Below are 18936 nucleotides of genomic sequence, written 5' to 3'. Positions count from 1 at the left end.
TGATTTCTATTTACTAGGAAGTAGTAAGGGTCACCCTTTTTGAGATAGGATAGCCCAAAACTCACTATGTGTAGCCCAGGCTGGCCTCATACTTGTGGCAAACCATCTGTCTCCTGAATTCAGAGTTACAGGCCATCAGCCACCATGCCTGGCTAATGTCTGTTCTTTTATAGTACCAAGAGACCTGCTACTCAGCGCCAGGAAGATGGCCCAGCAAGTACAGCACTCGCAGTGCAAGCCTGAGAACCTACTGTGTGTCCCAGGATTCCAAGTTGGAAGGAGTAAAGCAGCCCCTGAGGCTTGTCCTCTGACCCCCACGAGCGGCCCATAGCACAGATGTGCCTTGCCTCTGCCTGTCACACGCGCACGTGCACACACGAATAATAAACTTATTAATAATATTATCCTCAAAGTTTTAAAAGAAGCCAGCCTAAGTTGGGTGTGGTGGCCCATGCCTTCAATCCCACTACTCCGGAAGCAGAAGCAGGAGGATCTTTGTGAGTTTGAGGCCAGCCTGGTCTACAAAGAAAGTTCCAACACAGCCAGGACTGTTACACAGAGAAACACTGTCTTGAAAAAAAAATGGTCAACCTGGAACCTACCTAGAACACTGTAGTGGTGCTTGGTTCTTGCGCATAGCTCACAGCTGCCTGCTAGAACTCATCTAACCAAGATGTCTTCTCTCTGCAGTCCCACCCCTTGTACCTGTGCAACGCCAGTGATGACGACAACCTAGAGCCTGGCTTCATCAGCATCGTCAAGCTGGAGAGTCCTCGGCGGGCTCCTCGCCCCTGCCTGTCACTGGCCAGTAAGGTAGATCTTCACGCCACCCTCAGCTGAACCCAGCATGGGCTGTGAGGACCCCCAGCCCTCTCCTTCTCTTGTCTCAAGAATGATAAACTCACTGTGCCTCGAGGCCCACTGATAGTGGTGCACACCTTTAATCCCAGCACTTGGGAGGCAGAGGCAGGTGGGTCTCTGAGTTCGAGGCTGCCCTGGTCTACAGAGTGAGTTCCAGGACAGCTGGAATAGGACTACACAGAGAAGCCCTGTCTGGGAAAACACCATCCCCCCCAAAAAAAAAATTAAGAGAGAGAATGATGAGACCCTTGAGGCTAGAGAGGTGGTTCAGTGGTTAAGAACTCTGGCTGTGGGGCTGGAGAAATGGCTCAGTGGTTAAGGTCAAGAGTTCAATTCCCAGCAACCACATGGTGGCTCACAACCATCTGTAATGGGATCTGATGCCCTCTTCTGGTGTGTCTGAAGACAGCTTATATATATATATATATATATATATATATATATATATATATATATATATATATCACTCATTTATCACTTAAAAAAAATACAAAAAAACTCTAGCTGCCCTTCCAGAAGATCTGAGTTCAATTCTCAGCACCCACATGGTAACTCACAATCCTCTGTAACTCAGTTCCAGGGACTCTTATGCCCTCTTCTGGCCTTCACGGGCACCAGACACACAGGTGGTACACAGACACACACATTCAGGCAAAACACCCATATACATAAAATAATAATAAATACTTTTAAGAATGCCAAGCCTGATTCCCTCAGGTTCCCCTAGCAAGGGAGGTGGAAATTCATGCTTTTGTCCTTAGTCCGCCGACCAGTCCTAGAACTTTCTGGAGTTTCATCCCAGCATGAACTCCTACCCCATTCCTTCCCTCTACTCCTTCACCCCACTCTATCTCTTAGAAATTCCTAGGGACTTTCCCTTCCTCAGTACAATAACAATGGGGTGGTACATAAAGGGTGGGTGTGGCTTTGTTTCATGCCTCAGAAACATCTGCGCACTCTTTCCCATGGACCGCAAAGCAGAACTGGGCGGGACGGCTCTTGCCTTGGAGCCCAGCACTCAGACGGAGCTAGGGTTACTGAGCATTTGAGGCCAGCATGGGCTGTATAGCAAGGACCAGGTCAGTCAGTCAGTGCTGTACGAGAAAACCCAGCTCAGGCTGGAGGGATGGCTCAGTGGTTAAGAGCACTGACTGCTCTTCCAGAGGTCCTGAGTTCAATGCCCAGCACCCACATGGTGGCTCACAACCATCTGTAATGGAATCTGATGCCCTCTTCTGGTGTGTCTGAAGTCAGCTACAGTGTACTTATATATAATAAATAAATAAATAAATCTTTAAAAGAAAAAGAAAACCCCAACTCAGAAAGGAGAAAAGGAAATACTAAGTGGAAGCGATCACTCTCCATGCACCTTTACTTCCCTGTGATGTTTGTTACTTCGATGCAAAATAACTTTGGCTTGCACGAGGGTTGTGTATAAATCAGGGCGAGCCCGAGTGGCAGAGCGCCTTGCCTAGACTGCACCAGACCCTGGGTTTGCTCTCTAACACTGCATAAAGCAGGGCTTGGTGTTTGGAATCCAAGCCCTCCAGGATGAAGGCAAGATGATTATAAATTCAGTCCCCTCAGTCACATACCGTGAGGCCAACCTAGGCTATATGACACTCTGTCTCAAAAACAAAACAAAAACCCAAAGAGGGAAGCAAAACCACCTCCCACTAAAACGTAAGTTAAGCGCCACATTTAAAAACTGAAAATAGGGCTGGAGAGATGGCTCAGCGGTTAAGAGCACCTGACTGCTCTTCCAGAGGTCATGAGTTCAATTCCCAGCAACCACATGGTGGCTCACAACCACTGTAAAGAGATCAATGCCCTCTTCTGGTGTATCTGAAGACAGCTACAGTGTCCTCATATATAATAAATGAATAAATCTTTAAAAAAAAAACCTGAAAATAGGCTGGGCATGGTGGCGCACACCTTTAATCCCAGCACTCAGGAGGCACAGGCAGGCAGATCTCCGAGTTTGATGCCAGCCTGGTCTACAAATTGAGTTCCAGGACAATCAGGGCTACACAGAAAATCCCTGTCTCAGGGTGTGGGGGAGGGAACCCTGAAAATAAGCCAGCGGTGGTGGTGGCCCTTTAATCTCAGCACTCTCACAGTGGAAGTGGGCAGATCACTGAGTTCCAGGACAACCAAGGTGACACAGAGAAATCTTGTCTCAAAAATAATAAACAAATGCTTAAAATAATTTAAATGTCAGAACTCAGGAGGCTGACGCAGACAAATCACAAGTTTGAGACCAGCCTGGGCTACACAGAGAAACGTCTCCAAAAAACAAACCAAGCTAAGCAAACAAGCGAATCCCTAGATGAGAGCTCCGGTGCACAGCAGCGCTCACATCGCCACCTCATGCCTCCCGGGCGCGGTTGCGCGGCTTTCCTAAGCACGCTGGTTTGCCGGCCTGCTACCTGGCACCTTCACTGATACCGACAGTTACGGTTTGGTTTTCTGTATAGCTCACCTCTATACCCAGGGGAACATGGACAAGATCCTTTGTATTTAATTTGGACTTTGAGACAGAGTCTTGTTCTGTAACAGCCCAGGCTGGCCTCTGCTCTCCTCGGTAGTTCCGCCACGTGTGTGAGCATCTGCGCCCACGAAGGCCTTTCTCACTCACAGCACCACAGTCCTTTAGAGCTGCGGATTTTCTCCCGACTAGAGCTACCCTACTTGTGGATATTTAATTTCTCCTGCTTTACAAAATCTGGAGAAATGTTTGTTCGGGAGGCACGGGTTCAGCACTTGCTCTGCATGAGTAGAGAGCTGGGAGTGGACAGAGAATTCAGAGAGTCTTGGAGGGAGTTTCTCCAGCTTCTCTTTACCTTCTGCAGAAGGGGCACGTGCTTATTCTAGAAACTTCACAGAGAGTGTGACATCCAACTCTGACTCTCCCACCCAGCGCACGCACCCAACTCCCTTTGATGTTTAAAGCAGAGCCTCGCGGTGTGGTGTCGCTAGGCTGGCTTTAAAAGCCCCTTTCCTGCCTCCACCTCTTGGGGCTGGGGTGACAGATGTACAGCACCACACCCAGCTTCCTGCAGTTGTTTTAACCCAGGGTCTGGCTTGACCATGGGCTACATGAGACCGTGTCCAAAGAAATGTAAAAATCAAACCTCAGCAAGCATGTTAGGAATCTAAAGAGCACCAGGCTACTATGCCTGGTAACCATGGGCCCTGCTCTTCCCTGAAGGCCACCCTTGCCTAGTGCGTTAGACTTTTGGTAGAAGTGGCAAAATAGCTACGAGAACAATTTAAGAGGAGGAGGACTTATTTTCAGTTCATGTCTTCAGAAGCTTCAGACCATAGTACACTGCCTTCTATGCCCATGCTGAGATACCCATGGTAGGAGAACATGGTGGGTAGAGAAGCTCCTATTACAGCGGTCCAGGAAGCCCTGCACCCTTGCATGCACGCACAGGCACACACACATTCACACACACTCACACACTCACATCTCCCCTGACCCCCCACAACACACACACACACACACACAGAGACTGAGGCTATGCTAGTGGGGCTTCTCCTTTTCTCCCTTCTGGTCCATCTGTGGGATGGTGCTGCCCACATTAGGGCAGGTCTTCCCCTTTAATTAAGCTCTCCAGAAACATCCCCACAGACACACCCAGCGGGTACCCTTTCCTAATCCCCTAGGTGCTTCTCAGTCAAGTTAAACTGGCAGTCAGGATGAAGCATGGTGCCTGGCTTCTCTCTCTCTCTCCCTGCTAAGGGAACTATCCTTTCCCCAAGCATGTCCATCAGGTCCTATCATCTGACCCAACCAATGGGAGTTTTCCTAGGGTTCCCTGCTCAGAAGAGGCATGCAAATGTCTCAGAAATCTCAAAGGCCAAACTAAAACACTTTTTTTTTCCCCCCCCCGGAGCTGGGGACCGAACCCAGGGCCTTGCGCTTTCTAGGCAAGCGCTCTACCACTGAGCTAAATCCCCAACCCCAAACTAAAACACTTTTGCTTTGGCTTTATAGAATTCTCTTAAGTTCGGAGTGTTAATACAAATTATATAATAAGACAAATAACGCATATGGATGGTTTAGTGGAACACACACACACACACACACACACACACACACACACACACACACTGGCTCCTAGGAAGTATAAGGGAAAGATAAGGTCTTTAATAAGGAAAAAAATTGAAAATCACTCACCCAATTTGGTTTCTGCTCTGGTTTTCCCTTAATATCAATGCTAAGTCAGGTGTGGTGGTACATGCTTATAATCTTAGCACTCGGGGAGATAGAGGCAGGAGGATTAGAAGTCCAAGATCATGCCTGACTACACGTCAAGTTCAAGTCTAGCCTAGGATATATGAGACCCTCTCAAAACTAAAAAATGGGGCTGGAGAGATGGCTCAGCAGTTAAATAGTTAAGAGCGCTGACTGCTCTTCCAGAGGTCCTGAGTTCAAATCCCAGCAACCACATGGTGGCTTAGAACCACCTGTAATAGGATCTGATGCCCTCTTCTCATGTGTCTAAGACAGTGTACTCATACACATAAAATAAATATTTTTTATTAATAAATGAAGGGGAAAGGAGAGGGGAGGGCAGAGGGCAGAAGGCGAGCTGTCATCCCTGGCACAGTTGAAAGTCTGGAACAGTTGAACTGTGGCTCACCAGCTACCATCCAGTGTGGCCTGGCTCACCCATCCGAACTGGATTTGACTCCCTATCTGTGAAAGGGGGGTGGTAATGGGATTTATCCATGAATAACCATGAGGGTATTTTAATTAGTTAATTTTTTATGGATATTAGTGTTAGTCTGTATGTCTGTGTACCATAGGCGTGCACGCCTGGTGCCTTCAGAGGCCAGAAGAGGGCATCAGATCCTCTGGAACTGAAGTTGTAGATGATTGTGAGCCACCATGTGGGGGCGCTGGGAATTGAACCTGGGTCCTCTGAAACAGCTCTCAGTGTTCTTAACCACTCAGCCATCTCTCCTGGTTATGGGGATCTCATGGGACAGTACAGATGCAAATGCATGATTTAATGCCGATTGTTCAGTAAATGACTACAGTGGCTGGCCATTCTGATGTCTCAGACATTGGTTGCCCTTCAATACCAGCTGTTGCTGGTTTGTTTTGTTTCGTTTTAGTTTGTTCTTTTCTGGTACTGGGGATCAATGCAGAGCCTTGCACATGCCAAGTGTGTGCCGCACCATAATTCTGTTTGACTTTTTCGTCCTTTTTTTTTTTAAAGCTTTATTTTATGTACACGAGCGCTCTATCTGCATGTACACCTGCAGGCCAAAAGAGAGCATCAGATCCCATGACAGATGGCTATGAGTCACCATGTGGTTGCTGGGAATTGAACTCAGGACCTCTGGAAGAGCAGTCAGTGCCCTTAACCACTGAGCTCTCCAGCTCCGACTTTTCCATTCTTGTGACTGCTCCTGCCACTCCCCCTATCATGGCTGGACAAGTACAGTGGCCTTTTGCCTAGCGGGAGGGATTAGATTCAGAGATGCGCAGCTGGGTACCAAGATGACAGCATGCAGGAGTGCTAAATCAGTAGTAGGACTGTGGGCTTGGAGGCTAGCCTGGGCTACATAGTGAGCCCTCATCTTAAGACAAAACAGAGCAGAAAGTAGGCACTGTGGAGGCTGAAGTTCTGGGTGACCCACAGTGTTAGCGTCCATCAACCCTCTGAGTCTCAGGCTCCTGACTGTCTTAGGGAATATTAAGGAGTAAATGAACTCACATATGCAAACCGTATATAGCGGTTGGCATAACAGCTAACAGCACGCACTAGCCATAAGTTTAAGTGCTTTACATGGACTAATTAATGTCGTCATCGCAGTAGCTCTCTGAGGTAGGGTCCGCTATTAACCCCATATACAGGAAAGAAAAGGGAAACATAGAGGAGTTGCTCCAAAGTCGCACAGCTAATACTGGGAGCAGAGCTGGGATTGCGATTCGGCGCTCTGGGAAGGGAGATCTCAGTAAAAGACATACACCTTCTCCCCTCTGCCGTTGCTCTCAGGGGCAGCCTAGTGCCACTGGTCCTGTTGAGTCTTTCTAGCCTGACCCAGCTCTGTAGAAATCCCTCCCTCTAGCTTTCCCCAGCACATGGGGGTCTTTGGCTAAATGAACTTTCAACACAATTCTCTAAGTCTGTGTTTCTTGGAGGTGCCCAGAGCAGGTAGAAGAAGGCCATTTCCCCCATCAGAGGGAGCCGCTTTGCTTTTATCTGTTTTGTGTGTGAAGTATTTGTGTCACAGGGGACAGCTCAGACTGCCCCGAATATCAGATATTTACATTGTAATTCATAACAGAAGAAGATTTACAGTTATGAAGCCGCAACAAAATTATTTTATGGAGCTGGGGAGATGGCTCAGTGGTTAAGAGCACCGACTGCTCTTCCAGAGGTCCTGAGTTCAATTCCCAGCAACCACATGGTGGCTCACAACCATCTGTAATGGGATCTGATGCCCTCTTCTGTTGTGTCTGAAGGCAGTGACAGCCTCTGCCCACTTGCATCCAAAAAATTAATAAATAAACCTTTTAAAAATTACTTTATGATTGGGGACCACCACGACATGAGGAACTGTGTTAAAGGGTCACAGCATTGGAAAGCTTGAGAACCACTGCTCTCAAATATCGTCATTTTAGTTGTATGTACATGGGGAGCCTTGACCTTCCAAATGGCTCGGCGCCTCAGGCCTAGAAGGCAATGTTCTATTACGGTTAAGCAGATGATGTGCAGAAATAGTCACTGTGGTCTGGAGAGGAAAATTTAACAGCTGTCTAGTGGATCGAGAGACAGGATTTCAGCTCCCTCTGTGTACACCCTGAATGGGCTCCTGGTGGAGCCTTGCTTGCTTGCTGGCCCAGGGCATCTCTGGCCCAGAGACGTCTCTGCACTTTCTTTCTAAGCCTGCGTTTCTGGTTGTAGGAGCTTACCTATCCTTTCTGTCTCCCGACACTCCATAGCTCCTACTCTTGGATGCAAGTGGGCAGAGGCTACAGGGAGTCCCCGCTTTTCTATTACTCATCCCAAATCTTAGTTTCTGTCCCTAGAACGGGACACAGGAACACCCAGAAAGTCCTGTTTATTTTCTCCTGCTGGCAAACTCTCTGGGTTCTTTGATCGCTTTTACAACTTTATAATTATGGGCTGTAATGGGCTAGGGTGTTTGAACTTCATCAGTAATTGCCTTCTACTGCTCCTACCCCAATTCTTCAAAGAAGTAAGAATATCTCCAAAGAAGGGAGTCCCCAAGTCAGGCCAGGCAGGGCCTAGAATCCTGGGTATGGGAAACTCGAGGCCCTGAGAATCTCTCTGTGACTGGGAGGGTACCCCTCCCACTCCTCACCCATCCCCATCCTCCGGACTGAAATTACCAGTAGGATCCCTCCTCTCCCAGCACTACTGGAAAGCCCTTGTTTGCAGGGCCCTGGAAGAGCTCAGCTGGGCTGGCCTTTCTGGGAGGAAGTGGTTGAGAGGCCAGTGGAAACTGCAGTTTCTCAGTTTCTTCTCCAGTCCATTGTAGCGTCCATTGAGAATTTACTCAGGGCCTGGGGTGGGAGTCAATTAGTCTAGGCAGGCCCTGTAGAGGGAAGAGGGACCAGCTCAACTCTCTGGGCAAGAGAGAAGAAAAGAAACTTAACCTAACCAAAACAACACACACACACACACACACACACACACCACCCCTGCTTAAATGTCTCATGCCCTCTCCTTGTCCCCTGCCTGCAGGCAACTGGTTCTGAGGGGCCCACTAGCCCCTGCCACTGCTCGGGGAGTGGGGAGCAGAGAGCAGAGGACAAAGCTGCTCCCAGCCTGCGGGGCAGGAGTCCTGCCCCAACAGGCTCTCCCTGGCAAGACAGCAGAGATCAAAAGAACTGGGAGTGTGAGTCCTAGCCCTGGCTCCTCTTCCTGCCACTGTGACTTGCAGAAGAGTTAACTCCTTCACTGCCTGCAGGAAGGCCTCAGAGATTCATCAGGGTCCCTGGGAGGGAGCCGGCACCAGAGGTGACAAGGCTTTGAGCCTATAGTCTGGGAGGTCCCATACCAGGCTGGGAGCAGCTCCTTCACAGCCCTGCACTTGACAGTTGGCTGTGGCTGCTTTCCTCTTATCTTCCTCCTCTCACCCCCTCACAGGGCCCCCAGGTTCCCTCCTCTTGCTCTGTCTCTGACTCTTATCTGTGCTGCCGCTGCTGCTGCTGCATGGCTGGCTAGATTGTGCTGCCTCAGATACCCACTTGGAGCCCTTGGTGAACCGACACGTGCACCTGTGCACGGGCGTGTTCTTGCGGGAGCAGCCCTTAAAGCCCCTTTTCAGTAAGCACCCCTAAGCAAAAGAGCGAAGGGATCAACCATACAAATGGTTGTGAGCCACCATGTGGTTGCTGGGATTTGAACTCAGGACCTCTGGAAGAGCAGTCAGTGCTCTTAACCACTGAGCCATCTCTCCAGCCCACAAGAACTCTTTAAGGCCCTGAATTGGAACCAAGAGCTTGGAAAGCTAGAGTGTGGCGGGGAGAGAGCACCCTTGGGTGACACTGAGGTGGGAGATCTCCTGTGGAGGTCAGAACAGTGTCCCGGGCCTCAGCACTATGCCTGAACCTCACTCCTCGGGGCTGGCATTCCGTAGCCGCCTCTGGCTAGGCAGGGTCGGGTCCTCTGGTCTTCTCTTTTCACCTCTATCTCCTTGGTCACTCACTGCCTCAGTTCTCACTGCCTGATCCCTGAGCAGGGGCTGTGTCTTACCCTAGAGCCAAAGCCACCATCTGGCACCCAGTGAAGCGGGGGTGAGGGGTCCATTTCCAAAGGAAAGAGTGTATGCTGTTCTTTGAAGGCAGTGGGTTGGGTCAGCCAGGTATCCCAAGCTCCTGACTCTGCACATACACATGTGAGTCCCCTGACTCCTTGCACGCGTACCTGTGAGTGGACAGGGTGCACGTCCTAGGGAGAGATGAGTGTGGAAGTGTGTGGGGTTGAGAGCCAGCCGTGGTCAGGGTGGGACAAGCCTCTGCTATGTTTCTGCAGGCGCGAATGGCTGGCGAGCGAGGAGCCAGCGCTGTGCTCTTTGACATCACAGAAGACCGATCAGCTGCCGAGCAGGTGCCTGGGGACCCGGGGAGGGTCTGGTTGGAGGAAGGCAGGGTTCGTGGGGTGGAAGCAGAAGTCACAACAGCCCTCTGGGGCTTGGTCCTCTGCAGCTGCAGCAGCCCCTAGGGCTGACTAAGCCGGTGGTGCTGATCTGGGGTAGTGATGCGGAGAAGCTGATGGAGTTTGTGTACAAGAATCGGAAGGCCTATGTGTGGATTGAGCTGAAGGAGCCCCCGGCTTGGGTAAGTACCTCGGGCCTGCCTCAGCCTTGCATCTTCAGTCCTCTCACCTTATCCACCACCACCGCCTCCACCCCCGAACCCTCTAGTCCACCTTCAGCCCCTAGCCAGGCGTCTCTGGGAGTTTCTCCCCATCTCTGAACCTCCTGTACAAGATGAATAGATTGGGCCTGGAGGTCCTGAAGCAGTTTTCAGCTCTGTGGTTTAATGGCACAGAGAAGAGAAGCCTGCCTGCTGGGCTGCCAGACTCTGACCCCTATGCTCTCCAGGAAGGAGCTCCCTTCGGGAGCAAAGGGACCATTTCCCCCTTTGCCTGCAAACACAGGTAGCACTTTTCACGGCTGCATCTGGAGACCGCTCTCCTGCAGCCCCAAGCAGAGAGGACTGCCCAGTCCAGTGAGTTCCATCTCTTTATCCCTCAGGTGGGAGGGAGGCCCAGGGGCTCACAGCCCTCCCTGTTTTCTCTAGTATCCCTTCCCGACTGGCCTGGCTCTTTCTGGAGTATGACCCTCTTCTCTGCTTCCCCCACCCCCACCCCCAGGCAAATTACGATGTGTGGATCCTCCTGACTGTGGTGGGCACCGTCTTTGTGATCATCCTGGCTTCGGTGCTACGCATCAGGTGTCGCCCCCACCCTAGCAGACCGGTGAGCAGTGTGGGCTGCCCAATAGAAGCGGGTATGGGTGTAAATGTGGAGGGAGATAGAAAAATGTGAGGCAGACAGGTGTCTTATGACCATGAAACAGCCTCCATTTAAATAAACACTCTAAGCTCTCTGTTGGTTTTAGCAGCCTCTCCAACCATCCATCCATCCATCCACCCACCCACCCACCCATTCATCATATATACTAAGTAATATCTATCAGTTTCAGGTGCTAGGAACGGTACCACAAATAAAACCAAAATAAAACACCCCCCCCACCTCTTAAGCTTTCTTTCATCAGGGTAGTGATGGTGGTGCACACCTTTAATCCCAGGATTTGGGAGGCAGAGGCAGGTGGATCTCTCCAGGTTTGAGGCCAGCCTGGTCTACAAAGCAAGTTCTAGGACAGCCAGGGCTACAAAGAGAAACCCTGTCTCAACCAACCAACCAACCAAACAACAAACAAACAAACAGCAGCTTTCATTCTAGTGGCGGGGAAGGGGGAAGCAGACAATAAAGGAAGTAAGATGTATAATATTTTCGATGGTAGCATATGCTTGCTACACACAACAGTGAAATGGCAAAGAGGAGCAGGCATGCTGGAGAGACAGGTTAACCTTTTCTAAACCAGTCCCAGTGTCTGCATCAAGAAAATGATGCTATAGCTCAGACCGGCAATGGGTGAGCGTGGGAGTTACTGTCTGTAACTCGGTTCAAAAGGATCCAATACCCTTTCTGGCCTCTGGCCTCTGTGGGCACTAGGCATGCCCCAGGCATACAGACAGACATGCAGACAAAACACTCATCCACACAGAATAGAATAATATTTAAAAATATTTGTTTGTTTGTTTTATGTGAGTACACTGTCACTCTCTTCAGTCACCCCAGAAGAGGGTGACTATTACAGAGGGTTGTGAGCCACCATGTGGTTGCTGGGAATTGAACTCAGGACCTCTGGAAGAGCAGTCAGTGCTCTTAACCGCTGAGCCATCTCTCCAGCCCCATGTAATAATATCGAGTGTCATCAAAGGAAGAAAAGCCTAACAGAATTTAGCGAGCTGGAGGGACAGAAGGTCACAGCTGTGCAGGAGCTCAGAAGGGCTGTGCCCTCAAAGGCACTCATTGGCCTGTGCGATCAATGGGGTGATGGAGCCGAGTCCATGCTGGGGCCCAGGAGAGAGGAAAGCAGAACTCTTGCCTCACTGTGAACTCCCTCCCTCTTCCCAGGACCCTCTTCAGCAGCGGACAGCCCGGGCCATCAGCCAGCTGGCCACCAGGAGGTACCAAGCCAGCTGTAGACGGGCTCGAGCTGAGTGGCCAGACTCAGGGAGCAGCAGCAGCTCGGCCCCTGTGTGCGCCATCTGTCTGGAAGAGTTCACAGAGGGCAGGTGAGGTGGGGCCAGGCTGGAGGAGGTGGGGCTGGGGGGGCCAGGCTGGAGAAGGGGGGGAGCTGGGGTGGGCCAGGAAGGAGGAGGGGAGCTGGGGGTGGGCCAGGCTGGAGGAGGGGTGGGGGGCTGGGGTGGGCCAGGCTGGAGAAGGGGTGGGGGCTGGGGTGGGCCAGGCTGGTGGAGGGGTGGGAGCTGGGGTGGGCCAGGCTGGAGGAGGGGGTGGGAGCTGGGGTGGGCCAGGCTGAGAAGGCGGTGGGAGCTGGGGCGCAGTGGACAGGTCTAGGTACGACTATATCACAAGTACATCTGGGTCTACGTGTCCTCCAAGGCAGGGATCGCTCTAAGATGTGGCCGTTTTGCTGAGCTTCTTAGAATAAGCAGCGATATCATTGAGAGGGAGCCTTGTGTCGGGCCACGGTGGCGCTTTAAGCACATTATCTCACGTTAGCCTTGTGACAGAGGAGGCTGGAGAATAGATTGGGTGCCTTATCCTTACTGTTGCAGAAACTGTTGAGAAACTCGAGCCAGGCATTGTAGTGCCTGACTCTAATCCAGCCCGGGGGACAGGAAAAGAACTATGCAAGGGGTTGGGGATTTAGCTCAGTGGTGGAGCTGCTTGCCTAGGAAGCACAAGGCCCTGGGTTGGGTCCTCAGCTCTGAAAAAAAAAAAAAAAAAAAAAAAAAAAAGAAAAAAAAAAAAACTGTCTCAAAAAAAAGGAAAACCAAAAACTCGCCCAGAGTCATACAGCTTAACACAAATCAATCAGCTACCAAAGGCCACACTGCCATTACTCCCTGTCCCTTTGCAAGTAGGCGGCTGCAGGAAGGCAAGGCCAAGAGGGAGTTAGGGAAGTCCTTGTAACCTTTGGTTGGGGCACTCCTGTTTGCTTCAGGAGCTCCGGGTCATTTCCTGCCTCCACGAGTTTCATCGAACCTGTGTGGACCCCTGGCTACACCAGCATCGGACTTGCCCTCTCTGCATGTTCAACATCGTAGGTAGGAGGTGAACTGAGGGCCGGCTCCTCTGCGTGCGTACAGGCGGATCCAGAACATAGCTGCCCTATGGGAAAGGTTTTCTCTCGTGAGGCTGAGGAGAAGCAGCCATGTTGGCTTCGGCTGCGAACTGCTCTAGAGTCCCTTGTCTGTTGGGGGAGGGCTGCCCATACTGAAGCCATCTTTGTTTTCTTAAAGAGTGCGTTTTCATGGCAGCGTTGCTTCTAAATCTGATTTATTTGCAAATTTGTTATTTTAAGGTCCTGGCAATAAAGGACCCTATTCTAATAAAATTGGTATAGCAATTTTCTAAAAGATGGGACTGAAATAAAAATCTTAAAGAAAAAGAACCTTGTGCTGGTCCAGCCGAGAGGACAGAGTGAGCTCATGGTGGTCCTGTGTGAAAAAGCCGTATACGGCGGGTGGGAGGAGCAGGGATAGACAGTCTGGCCATAAGGAGGAGGCAGGTTCAGGTGTGGGTATATATTAGATTAGATGTTCTCCGTTCCCCTAACTGAGCTCAGAAGGATCAGATGGATCGCTACACCTTTCTGAGTTCATTCTCTGTATGAAGTCTATGTATGTGAAACCAAATTTTCATATTCTCTATTCTTTTCCCAGAGGGAGATTCATTTTCCCAAGCCCTGGGAGCTTCTCCATCCTACCAGGAACCAGGCAGAAGGCTCCACCTCATTCGCCAACATCCTGGCCACGCCCACTATCATCTCCCTTCTGCCTACCTGCTGGGCCCTTCCAGGAATTCAGTAGCCCGGACCCCAAGACCTAGACCCTTCCTGCCCTCCCAGGAGCCAAGTATGGGCTCTCGGCATCAGCGCCTTCCCAGGGCTTCCCATCTCCGGGCACCAGAAGAACAGCAGCACTTGGCAGTATCCCCTGGGCATCCCTACGCCCAGGGCTGGGGGCCGAATCGCCTCCGATGTACCACTCAGCATCCCACCGCTTGCCCAGTGGCCCTACGGCGGGCCCGGCCTCATGACAGCAGCGGGTCTGGAGAAAGCTACTGTACGGAACGCAGTGGTTACTTGGCTGATGGGCCAGCCAGCGACTCCAGCTCAGGGCCCTGTCATGGCTCTTCCAGTGACTCAGTGGTCAACTGCACGGACATCAGCCTGCAGGGCGTCCATGGCAGCAGTTCTACCTTCCGGAGCTCCCTGAGCAGTGACTTTGACCCCTTGGTATACTGTAGCCCTGAAGGGGCTCTCCAGGGGAAAGAGGTGCAACCTAGCATGACCTCTCGACCCCGCTCGTTGGACTCAGTGGTACCCACGGGGGAGACCCAGGTTTCCAGCCACATACACTATCACCGGCACCGCCACCACCACTACAAAAGGCAGTTCCAGTGGCATAGCAGGAAGCCTGGCCCAGAAACTGGGGCCCCACAGTCCAGGCCTGCTGCTTCTCACACTCAGCTGGAGCCATCTCTCCCTGACCAGCAGCTCACCGCACCCAACCCAGCAGTTTCCTCAATGCTCCCCAACCCACAACGGCCCAGGGCCCTTACAGAGCCAGCCCCTGGCCTAGCAGAAGCTGCCAGCCCTAGCCCCAGTCCCAACCCCAGCAGTCTTTTGAATTTGCAGAAATCCAACCTCCCCGTCAGATACCCACAGAGAAAACGGCGGGGTGGCCCGTCGGAAGCCCTGCCAACCTCTCAGCCCCAGGACTTGACTGTGCACACAGCTTGCCCGGTTCCCCCCCACTACAGCCCCAGTCTAGCATACCCTTGGCCCCCAGAGGTTCATCCATTGATATTCAGACCTCCAGGCCTGGATAGGAGGCTGCTACATGATGTCCCAGGCCCCTGTTACTCAAGTTCACAGCCAGTGTGGTTGTATCTGAATCCCCGCCAGCCTCTGGGACCATGCTTACCTGGAGAGGGTCATTCCAAGTGGAGTTTTGACACCCCAGAGGACAGGAGATGTCCTTACTCACACTGCCAGGTGCTGCCAGCCCAGCCTGGTGAGTGTTCAGGGAAGCAGGTGTTCTGGGAAAAGGAAACTATATCTGGATGCTGGAGGGCAGGCGAAAACAGCCAAGGGTTTGATGAACTGAGGAGATTATAACTTACCTGAAGCACAGAAATCATAGGTGGTTCTCAGCTTCCCTAGGGGCCCTTGGGTTTTGGTAAAGGAGCTATTTAAGGTACCTGGCAATGTTGGCACACGGCTTTAATCCCAGCACTAGGAGGCAGAGAAAGGCAAATCTGTGAGTTCAAGGCCAGCTTGGTCTACAGAGTGAGTTCCAGAACAGCCAAGACTACACAGAGAAACCCTGACTCAAAAACAACAACAACAAATGAGGGGGGAGGGAGGACGAAGGTTTCTCTTCCAAGCACTCTTGTTAATAAGGCCAGCCACTTTTTTTGTGGGAACTCTGTAAATCCTCAGCTCTAAGCCAAAGCTTTCCACATTTGTTTATGTAAACCATCTATCCTCTCCAAGACTCACTACCCCCCACCTTTGAGAGACACTGTATGGATGGTATACCTCTTTGCCTGTAGCCATTTCTAGAAGGACCCTTTTACCTCAAAGGAAGACCCCAGTGATCCTGAGATACAAATCCTAGAATCCTACAGACAGGACTTGAGAGCTACTGTCATTCATTCATTCATTCATTCATTTATTCATTCTTCATTCATTCATTCTTCATTCATTCCCTCCTCCTGATTACATGCTAGCTATATGATGCTAGGTCCTAGGCAGGCTTCTGAGGATTTGGACCTTGCCATCCAGAAGACCCAGGTCCATGGGGAGACAGGCATGCATAGTTAATGTATAGGATCACAGTGTCCGTGGTCACGTGATATGAGCAGGGACCAGGTGTTTGATGCTCCCTTCGGACTCTCATATCCGCTTCCACTGCTGGCAGAATCGGACCACATTTTGCTCTAAGTTCGGTGCCTCTCTCTCCCTTGATCCTCACACTCACTGTTTCCTGTGCCTCTGCTAACTCTGACATCTTCTCAGGTCCCCTGCTGATGGCTCCTGCACATAGGGAGTACAGCCTAAAGGTCAAAGCAGCAGCCTCCCTCTGTCAGGGTCAGGAAGTTGAGGGGCCTGGACGCCTGGTTGTTGTGTCCCACAAAGTTGTGCAGTGCAGCTGCCTCTGTCCCTCCATGCTACTGTCAGGGTCATCAGCCTTTTAAAGAACTATCTAGAACCTCTGGTATGCCCACAGGCAGGAGAAATCTAACCTAATGTTGCCTTCAGTGCTCCAGCGCCATCTAGATCCATCTAACTCCCTCCCTTGCTCTGCCCTCTGCTTTAATCAAGTTGGATAAATATGAATTATAGTTTCTGCTGCCCAGAATGTCCCACCAACTTCCCTGTCCCTACAAACCCAATTCTGTAAAACCAACTCATGCATCTTCCATCAGAAAATCTTTCCTCACTGCTGTGTGGGGTGTGCATTCCTCCCTCGATGCATCTCTCAGGACCCTGGTTCTCTCCCACTGTCATAATATATATATATATATATATATATATATATATATATATATACACACACACACACACACACACACACAATACCCATGTGCACGCACGCTGCTTTCTCTGCTAGCCTATTCTTTTGGATATTCTGTTCAGCAGATGGTAGCAAGCCAAGTTCACAATGAATGCCTAATAAATATTTATTGGGTGAATGAATGAATACCAAATTCCAGTCACAGCGCTTGCTGGGAGCACTTCTCTGGGTTTGTTTTTCTCTCCAGTTTCCCAATGGGCCCCTCTCAGCTTTCAACCTAATCACCTTCACAGACATATTTCCTGCTTCTCCCTCTCTGTGGTGCCTTCCTGCCACAGCCTCCACAGGTGGGAGAAGCAGGAGGTTAGTTGGACGGACCTGTGGTGACCTCTTTTCTCCCCCCTTCTCATGCAGGCTCGGAAGAGGAGCTTGAAGAGCTGTGTGAACAGGCTGTGTGACAGGAGATGGTCAGATGAAGCTCTAACCGCGAGTGTGCTCCAGATGACTCAGGGTTCTACCTGGGACAGCGTCCTGCTCCTGGGAGGAGCAAGGACCTTGGCAAGCATCTCCTTTTGCCATACTTCTGTGACCGATAGAAGTGTGCTGATGGTGGGTCGTGGGAGGTGCTGTGTCCAGCCCCCAGCTCATCTTGTCTGCACAACACACACCTACAGTGCAGAAAGTCTCATGTCCAGCCAGACAACCAGTCAGTATGCATCTGTGGGGGAGACTCTTAAAGGCTGAGTTTTTGACAGGAAGCTATGACTGAATAGCTAGCTGTCCTAAAGGTGCTGCTCCTTCCTCAAGCCCTGCTGGGTTCCCCTGCTGGGTCTCCTTTGCCCCAGGCCTCAAGCTCACACAAGCCAGTGGGTTCAACTGAATGCTCACCACGTCTCACCTCCTTTCAAGGCCTCACTGGGGCAACTTCAGCTTTATCACTTCCTGTCTTCACAAATGAACAGGAGTTTAGGTGAGCCCCACTCCCAAGAGAGGTCTCTGTACCTTCTCCAGCCGGCACCTGCCTGCTTGGTGCTCAGGGAGGAGTGCTTCTTCCTTCTTGTTCTTAAACTAATCTTGCCCTGCAGGCTTGGGGGAGCCAAGGAATAGAGTTCTGTCCCAGAGGAGGGTAGTGTGACAGACCTGGGATGAATCTGTTGCTTATCAAACTCCTTGTCACTCCAGCAAACCCAGTTCCTCTGAGGTAGAGAACAGGAATGAACGCTCCTCGAAGCTTTCCTATCTCTAAGTCCAAGGCAGGCAGGAAGGAATGTCTACTAAACTTCATTTGGGGAGAGGGGTTGAAAGGAAGGCAGAGAGAGCACAGCTACAGCCCAGAAAGGACGGGATTCTTCTCTGAGAGGTTCTTGGAGCAGAGATGGAGAAAGATAACATGCGACCTCGTGGGTCACCGTCCCAGTATAAGCCATACAAACCAGCAACCCACCTGAAGGTGTGCAAGTGGAATTGGGGCAAAGAGTTGGCCTGGGCAGCTTGTGCCAAGTGGGCAAGGGCTGGCGGGCCTCCTGTGGCTCTTAACCCCAGGGCATCCTGACCATGTCAGCCCCTCAGGCAGCATCCCTGCCTGAAATGTGAATGTGGGGGCAACGTGGGCAGAGGATCCTACTGGGGAACCTTGTCTCCTCAGAGTCAATGGGGAGACAAGCATCCAGGCACCCACATGGGTATTTATATCTGAACCAGACAGAAAGACGCTTGAATCAGGCACTATGTTGAGAAATGTATTTATTTGCTAATATATTTATCCATAAATATGATCTGGCTTTGTGGTTTTGTGTCATGGTTTTTCACTCAGGATAGCAATTCCATCTTCTCTATTTTCTTCCCTTGGATTTTTTGAGGCCCAGCCTGACACCCAATTCACTGCACAGCTGAGATCTAACCTCGAACTGGTCCTCTTCCCCTCTCCCAATTACTGAGATTATAGGCATTTACCATTATTCCCTCTGGTTCTGTATGCTACTATATGAAGTATGAAAATCACCAGTGAGGATAGGGTAGTTTTAACTCCCCAGAAAGATCAGAGAGAGCAGCATGCCTGGTTCTCATCATGACTCAGTTATTTATCTGTACTGTACTGTTGATCACTCTGATGCTTTAGTGACTGACTTTGTGACCTTTCAATACCACACGCAAATATTGCACCTTGGTATGTGTGCATGCGAGTGTATTCATATGAGTTCGAGGGCAAGTTCCAGGACAGCCAGAGCTACATAACAAAT

General features: G+C 50.8%; 1 protein-coding gene across 1 annotated transcript in view; it reads left to right on the top strand.

Moving 5' to 3' along the window:
• Rnf43 (ring finger protein 43) overlaps window positions 1-18483 on the top strand; it is a 73229-nt gene extending 54746 nt beyond the window's left edge. Inside the window, exons 2-9 of the mRNA XM_032911914.1 lie at window positions 691-813; window positions 9888-9962; window positions 10061-10192; window positions 10731-10835; window positions 12060-12217; window positions 13110-13216; window positions 13835-15190; window positions 17111-18483. Coding sequence (XP_032767805.1) covers window positions 691-813; window positions 9888-9962; window positions 10061-10192; window positions 10731-10835; window positions 12060-12217; window positions 13110-13216; window positions 13835-15190; window positions 17111-17154 — 2100 coding nt within the window. The 3' untranslated portion in view covers window positions 17155-18483. The remainder of the gene's footprint in view (window positions 1-690; window positions 814-9887; window positions 9963-10060; window positions 10193-10730; window positions 10836-12059; window positions 12218-13109; window positions 13217-13834; window positions 15191-17110) is intronic.
• Window positions 18484-18936: the final 453 nt, after the last annotated feature.

The sequence above is a fragment of the Rattus rattus genome, chromosome 9 (assembly GCF_011064425.1).
Source record: "Rattus rattus isolate New Zealand chromosome 9, Rrattus_CSIRO_v1, whole genome shotgun sequence".
NCBI lineage: Eukaryota > Metazoa > Chordata > Mammalia > Rodentia > Muridae > Rattus > Rattus rattus.
This window is presented reverse-complemented; position numbering and strand designations above follow the sequence as displayed.